This window comes from Aplysia californica, unplaced genomic scaffold (genome assembly GCF_000002075.1).
Source record: "Aplysia californica isolate F4 #8 unplaced genomic scaffold, AplCal3.0 scaffold00155, whole genome shotgun sequence".
Lineage (NCBI taxonomy): Eukaryota > Metazoa > Mollusca > Gastropoda > Aplysiida > Aplysiidae > Aplysia > Aplysia californica.
The window spans coordinates 58,076-66,219 of record NW_004797425.1 but is presented as its reverse complement, the minus strand read 5'-3'; the positions used below and the strand labels follow the sequence as shown (position 1 = coordinate 66,219).

At 42.3% G+C, this 8,144-nt stretch overlaps 1 protein-coding gene across 2 annotated transcripts; it reads right to left on the bottom strand.

Moving 5' to 3' along the window:
• Positions 1-4,500: 4,500 nt before the first annotated feature.
• LOC101849371 (lectin ADEL) lies at positions 4,501-6,852 on the bottom strand. Of its 2 annotated transcripts, none has more exons than XM_005097451.3 (4): positions 6,750-6,852; positions 5,977-6,192; positions 5,434-5,655; positions 4,501-4,803 (listed from the first exon to the last, which is right to left on the bottom strand). In XM_005097451.3, the coding sequence occupies exons 1-4, from the start codon at positions 6,805-6,807 to the stop codon at positions 4,586-4,588; spliced, it is 714 nt and encodes a 237-aa protein (XP_005097508.1). In that variant the 5' UTR covers positions 6,808-6,852; the 3' UTR covers positions 4,501-4,585. The 2 variants fall into 2 exon arrangements, with proteins under 2 accessions (XP_005097508.1, XP_012937459.1); XM_013082005.2 differs by having other exon boundaries at positions 5,977-6,189.
• Positions 6,853-8,144: the final 1,292 nt, after the last annotated feature.

Genomic DNA, 8,144 nt, shown 5'->3' with positions numbered 1-8,144 from the left:
AAGAGGAGGAGAAAGAGGAGGAGGAAGAGGAGGAGAAAGAGGAGGAGGAAGAGGAGGAGAAAGAGGAGGAGGAAGAGGAGGAGAAAGAGGAGGAGAAAGAGGAGGAGGAAGAGGAGGAGAAAGAGAAGGAGGAAGAGGAGGAGGAAGAGGAGGAGGAGGAGGAAGAGGAAGAGGAGGAGGAGGAAGAGGAGGAGGAAGAGGAGTATATCCATTTTTTTAACAGTGAAAATGAGACTTCTTTTTTAAATTACTCTTTGTTTGAACTGTTTTCACTGTTATTAAAAATGGAGGTATGACAAGAAAGCACCGAGGTCGCGAACTCTCAATGCCGTCTCGCGTCGCCAACTCGGGTTCAGCGGTTTGTGTGACGTCACCCGACTGGACTGGGGACACTTTTAAATGGTCATTTCAGAGCTGGTGCTTCACGGTAGACAAAAACTAATAACATTTTTGAAATCAGCATCGTCAAAATAGGGTGGTCACCGAGCAGAATTACATTTTAAGCAATATTTAAGAAAAATGTGTTTTTTTTCCTCAAAAAATTATGCTTCATCAATACCAGCTGTGTTGTGGTGTAATTAATTTTTTTTCCCCTAGAATATAGAAGAATATAGATCTATCTAGATATCTAGGCTTTACTGTGTCAGTAGAGTGTGTGATTTTGAAGAGACGAGGCCTGTGTAGTTTTCCGTTGAGCGTCTAGAGATCTACTTGTCTGGCTGTGTCGTGTCTTGTCAAAATGGATGTCGAATTACAATAATAATAATAATAATAATAATAATAATAATAATAATAATAATAATAATAATAATAATAATAATGAAGATCATTTCTATAGCGCCCACTCCCGTGTAAACACAGCTCTAGGCGCTTTACAAAAATACATGTACGAACAATATTCACGCAGACGACACAAACACAAAAATACACACACTCATACACACACGCAAACAAACACACATACACACACACAAACACACATACACACTCACAAACACATAGCAGTAACACGCACACATGTGGACACACATGTACGCCAAACACACACACACACACACACACACACACACACACACACACACACACACACATCTACTTGCTTATCACACGCGCACGCTTACACATCGTCACGAAATGAGCATAAAATAATCTACACAATGCAATTCACAAAATACATAAATGGATACATAGTCATTTACATAACATTGTATACTTTGTCACATTTTTAAGTATACACATTTTGAAGCTCAATAAAACAAAATCAATGCCACCAATTGCTTTCAAATTTACACACTGATTACGTGATATACCTGTCGCTGGTGAACTGTTTTCAGATTTCTGAACGCGCGAGTGGTTTTGTATCTGCATGCATGTTACATGTTTCGTGCTTTTTGAAAATTAATCATGATACGGCAATGCTTTGTTTAAAAAAGAAGCACACATCAAAGCTTTGTCATTTTTGTAACAATTCGCCAGTGATAAAACTTGTCTTGTCTACGTTTCATGATGTCACGCCGGACAACAAAATGTGCGAAATCAGCTCTTTGGAATGATCCCCGGGGGTGCCTCAGTATCCACTGCTGCGAGACATTTTAAAGTAACACGAAGAACTGTGTACACGACAATGGATCGCGAGAAAACAACAAAATCAGGAAAGGATCGACACCGCCAACGTGGGAGAAGAAAAACTACTCCAAGAGAGGATCTTTTTATACGCCTGTCGCATCTACGGAATCGTTTCAAAACGGCAAGACTAACAAGAGGTGAGTTGAAAAACATGCGACAACCCCAGCCCCAGACACTTCCTCAACTTGAGAGAGCATCGCGTGAAGAGTGGAATAACATCCCACAACAGGCAGTGCAGCGATTGATTGATTCAAGGTGGCGACGATGTCAGGCCGTCATCAACGCTACTGATCGTGTTACTTTTGTAGACCACCCCCACACTCTTGCAAGTCATGAATAAACCTGTTATGTTAACATTCCGTATTGTTGCTGCTTTTTTCGTTTTTAAAATTGATTGAATTCGTATTCCTGAAATATTAAAGAATATCGACTCATTGTGAAACTAGCTATTTTCATTTTAACAGTGTATACTTAAAAATGTGACAGAGTATATTGAACATGAATCTACAGACCAAAAAAAAAAAAGAAGATGTCCTTAAATGTGTCCTTAAATGTGTCTTCAAATATTTAAAAAAAATTTAGACTCAGATGTTGTATGTCTCAAGGGTTGGGAAAGAGTTTCAAACTGACGGTGCAAGGTTGGAGAACGATCTTTCAGCTAATTTTTTACTCCCTTTTCTAGGAACTCTTAAAAGATACTGATCTTAGTGATCTAGGTGGAACATAAATCTGGATGAGATCACTAAGATATGAGGGAGCTTTGTTATTGACACATTTATGACATAATATTGCAATTTTATGCGACATTCTAGCTGACACGGGAAGATAATCTCTCTCCTCTCTCTCTCTCCCTCTCTCTCCCTCCCTCTCTCCCTCCCTTCATCTCTCTCCCCCCTCTCCCCCTCCCCCTGCCCCCCCCCCTCTCGGATGACGAGTCCATTCTTGTCAATTTGTAATCACTCAAGACCTAGAACTAGATTCTAGATACGGTAGATGTAGGCAGACTAGACAACAGTAGATCAATGCATCGCGAGCTTAAAGGGATCGGCAATAGGCGCCCTCTATGTGGAGTCAAGCAGACACCGACTGGCGCCTGTCCGAGTCGATTTTCAGCCGCTTAAGTTTCGGCGTTCTTTATGTTATCGCCCTAAGAAGCCGCCACCGATCCGCAGATCATCGCAGAGAGTAGGCCTCTGTTCTCTCTCTTGTATAAATTGTATAGACGGATTCCTATAATTTACGGCGCCTAGTGGTTGGGTGACAGAAATCGGCTGCCTTCGCGTTCTCCCAAATCCAGAAATAAAAAACATGCCGTTGGAGAACCAATATCTCCCTAGCAAAGACTCGCTACACGTATTTCCATTCGGCAAGTTGCATGTGTTTTGTACGATTAGGTATGTGGATTTTTAAAAAAATCATGGACGCAGACATGTATGCGGACAGACAGAACGTAGTAAAAAAATAATTTAAAAAATACAGACATACCATTCCGTGGCCCAGTGATTAAGATGTCCGCCTGGGAATTGGAAGGTCGGATGTTCGATTTTCGACCGGGTCAAACCGAAGACTAAAATGCAATGGTGTTCTGCCTAGCTCGACACCATGAGGTTAGTGCCAGGCCTTTTTGGCCCGTTGTCGGCATACTGTGACCGAGCCGGGTATTCCAGTTGTGCTACACTCGTTTCCGTTCCTATGGAGACGAGCCCTCAAGAGAAAATGTTCACGACACCACATGATGCGCTTTTCTCTCTTCTTTTTTTAGCAATGCTAGCGCAATCAAAGTATCTTCATCAGAAGAATCTATCATGAAAGGGAAGGGCGTCTGCCTATGAATTGTCGCGGGTCCAATGGGGGAGGTTCAAGACCTGTCGCACGTCGATTTGTGGGAGAGAGAGAGAGAGAGAGAGAGAGAGAGAGAGAGAGAGAGAGAGAGAGAGAGAGAGAGAGAGAAAGAGAGAGAGAGAAAGAGACAGAGAGAGAAAGAGACAGAGAGAGAAAGAGACAGAGAGAGAGAGAGACAGAGAGAGAGAGAGACAGAGAGAGAGAGAGAGAGAAAGAGACAGAGAGAGAGAGAGAAAGAGACAGAGAGAGAGAGAGAAAGAGACAGAGAGAGAGAGAGAAAGAGACAGAGAGAGAGAGAGAAAGAGACAGACAGACACAGACGGACACAAACAGACAGAGACAGAGACTGACAGACAGAAAGAGAAAATAGAGAAAAAGAAAAAAAAAGAGAAATAGGGAGAGAAATAGTGAGACACAGAGGATCATGAACTCCTTCCGGTAGATTGGGCTCAAAACCTGCCACTTCCTCCGCAGCCAGCTCCTGTCAACCGATTTTGCCGGGGACACCAGTCTTGTGTTGACAGACTATGAAAATCCGGCTTCGTCATGCAAGCAACCCGAGTTTGATTCCAGAGTAAGGACATTTATCAAGTATCTCGGCCTTTTTGCTGGAATACAGAGCATCCCTCTCAGGATCTGTTGCCCCCGATAGGCAGGGTCCTGAACGATCTATACTGTATTGTGTCGAGGGGTATATAAACAAAAAAAAGCCACCAGCAGGAGTAGCATTATATGAAAGCCATTTAGGATAATATAAAAAGCAAGTTGATAGTTCATCGACTCGATTTCTTTTACTGGCACATCAGACTGTATGTGGATACACAGAAGAGTAAACAAAATACAAGCACGATAATGCTTGATTGGAAAGGATCCAATCACACCAGAACACCCGCATTACATGTACCATCTACTGAACAGTTTTCCCCCTAAAATCCAATAGTCACAAAAAGTAGAATACCACAAAGCTTGATCTTTAGGAGACGGGGGGTCAATGAACAGTAAAGAAATAGATCTACAAACACCACACACGGATTTGTTTCCGATTAATTTTTAATGCAACATAACATGTCCAGTGGAATATAGCAGGAGTGGAATATTCCAGCTTTTAAGATAAAGCTTAAACAGAATAATAGCTGACGCTGAAGTCAGCTCTGCAGCCATCACTGACCCACATGGTGTTGGCCATAAAACCATAAGTGGTTCCGAGAGTGCAGGGTGCAGCGGACTGTTGCTTGGCCACTTGCATGGAGTAGATGCAGGAGGCGGAGGGGAGAAACTTGGTGGCGTACTTGTAGTTCCAGCTGCTCACGTTTACCGTAGTGGTGCTGGTGGCGCCTGGAGACCGTATATATAATTATTCAGTTATGGTTCGAAATGACCATTCTGAGAAAATTATGTTGGTGTATAGAGCACACGACCCAGTCGTAAACAGGAAAGAATGCAGCGGTACAGAAAAAGTACATGCAATGTACATATCTACCCAGGAAACATAGAATATCGTTTGTGTAATTGTACAAGTACCATAATACATGGTTTGCAATCATTGTGAACGGTTTAATGGCCTCACTCAAGACTTACCATTTTACCACGTTTCCGAACAATATCGTGTCGATACTTTTTATAAAAGAATCATTTTAACTGTGAACTTGTGCTGTTTAATAAGCACACTAAACCTCGCCTGTGCTAGAGATGAAAGCATGAGCCATGACAATGCGGTTCTAAGTAATCCAAGACAATAGACGAAACAAGAAAAATGCAGGTTATGTTGAAACTTGTGAAACAGATTGTCCCCAGCTCGCACTTTTTTTTAGATCTTTCCCCATAACATCGGGTCCAGAATAGATCTAAATCTTTTCGAAATAAAGTGCAGAATACTCGGTAGCAAAATATAAATTCCAACAACAAATTCAGTTCTAGCAGACGCCCCACATTCGTGATTTTTTTTGCTTAACGTCACACGCCTACCTTGGACATAACAGATATTGAAGTCAGCACGGCAACCATGATCCACCCACACAGTGGAGTTCTGATTGTAGAAGCCGAATGATTTATCCAGATCGCAACTGGCCGCGGACTGCCGATCTTCAACGGTCATGTTGATGAACAATGCAGCCCCCGCCACCTTCTTCTCGGCATACTTGTAGTTCCAACTTTCCACCCGGAGTACTTGGCACTCAGTGCGCTTCACTGGGGAAGCAAAAGAAAAACACAAAACTGAAACAACGTAAACTATTTTATGAAAAAGTCAGACCATTTAATTTCTAGGAAGCTTTAGGAAACGTCTTTGGGAACAACCTTTGAATTGTCACAGCCTTCCTCATTGCTTCTCGTTGCGAACCAGTCTTACCTGAAAGATTTGGGTGATGGTGGTTGGCGGGCGCACTGGTGTGGTTTGCTCATTTCCCCATCAAACTATCGTATTTCTCCATTTTGTTAGTTACTTTAACAGTTCAATCTTCGGACACAAATGACTGTGTTGCAAGTGCCATAAAACTCACTAAAACTTACCTGGGAGATAGCAAACTTTGAAGTCAGCACGACAGCCGTGATCCACCCACAGTGTGGCTTTCTGGTAGCCGAAGGATTCACCCAGGGTACACGCAGCCGCGGACTGCCGATCAACGACCGTCATGTTGAGGACATAGGAGGCATCTTGTACAGCCTTCTCCGCGTACTTGTAGCTCCAACTTTCCACCCTGATTGTATCGCACTCATCTGGGTCTGCTGGAGAGTTGTAAATGAGGTAAACGATAGAATAATTGTTTTAAAGGAAACTGGTAGGTAGGCATTTAATCATTAATGAACATGATAACCGGGAGATATATACAGAATATGTCACTGAGGGACCCCCCCCCTGTGTGATTGCATTAATAAGGATGCGATAAAATGCAAATGTGAAGCTTTCCGATGGGAAGTCATGATTTTATGCCCCCCCAGCTTTTGTGTGAAGAACAATAAAAAGTCCAGCTAAGTCGCCGGTAGAGTCTTGGCCATGGCTATCACAGACAGACACATTAACAGCGTCCTTTCGTGGTTTGCTATAACATTCTCACTTCCAAGTAATAAGACTTCGCGTTTTGATAACCGTCTTAGTGGCACCGCAGAAGTCAATAAAATATCAGAAAAAGCACTTGGCAGATTGCCCTTTTCTGGAAAATTGGCGTGCCTCCAACCACCTTGTTCTAGACAACTTTGATAAGTTGAATGGGGGAAAAATTAATATTAACGGGACTCTGTAGATTGTTCTGCATTAAAGTTCTAGTGTTCCAAAAACTACTCACGGAGTGCTTGTGTTGCAGCCAGGACGGAGAAGAGGGCGAGAATTACAGCGGCGTTCATCTTGTCTTGTAGTGACTTAAGTTGCAGCGTCAGAGATGTGCTAGATCTAGAATCTATTGTAGCAAAACTGAAACTGCTCCCGGTTTATATTCGAAAAGTGGTCGACACACTTTTTTTAAAATCAGAAAATGGAAAGTGGTATTTTTGACGGCATGATTCTCAACCAGTAAAAGCTTTTGTTGAAAGTAGAGTGTTTTGCGCCTTTGTTGACACAGTCTAAAATCATTATGGAGGCGGGCTGCTTCCACTAAGAGTGTAATGGTCAATCAAGAATATGTCAGGTACATCTGGCAGGGGCACGGGGTTTTTTCGAAAGAGAAACTTGAGCATGTTGGAATTTAACTCCCGTTATTTAGCGAAGAAAAAGCCTACCCCCCCACATTAAAATTTGCTGGTTCAGTAAAAGTGAAGGCAGCAGAAGAAGAAACGAAGAATAGAAGATATCAGAATATATTACTTAGATCTAGTTTAGCTAGAATCATAGAATAGAAGCAGACCTTTTGGAATGAAAATAGTATACTTTTGTTTAGTACTGGGAAAATAATATGGGAATCGAACTCAGGTGTTGTTGTTGTTTTTGTTTTTTTGCGTGCGACGACAAGTGCCTAATCTGTATAATACAGCATGACGTAGGTAGCTGCAATGCCATTGATTTGACGACTGCAAAAACTCGAGACATGAGATGTATCTAAAGCGATTTCCACTCGGTGTCTTCGTCTGGATCTAAACCCGGCACTCGTCTGATGAAATTTGTTGGAGCTAAAAAACGAAGCTTATCACCGTAAATCCTTTCTTTTAATAAAAAAGGCTCACGCTTTTTGGCTCCCCAAGTTAGAGCCATGAGCCCTTTTCCTATTTTGCGCACCTTTTTTGCCACGTTCCGCACGCACTCTTTCTCCCCATGCTCACCAGCATTCATATTGAACACCGAAGCGCGCGACTTTGACTGAGAGATTGAGTGTGTGTGTGTGTGTGTGTGTGTGTGTGTGTGTGTGTGAGAGAGAGAGAGAGAGAGAGAGAGAAAGAAAGAGAGAGAGAGGAAGTCATAGAAGTGCCGCAATTATTGCCCTAACTTGTTAGCAAACGAAAAAAAAAAACACCCTAAGGCGTCAGAAAAACAAAGAGTCTCAGCCATATTTTGCTAAAAATAGATTTCTAACTATGACAACAAACGCCATAGGAGGTTACACAGTATAAACTTTTAACAAACTGTTTGGAATGCTTTAAATCAAATGAACGGCCTGTACACCCCCCCCCTCCTCCTCTGTGGTGCATTATGCTTTAACTCATTTTCTGCTGACGTCTATTTTGTAGGACACTTTGAAAAAAGCCGATAG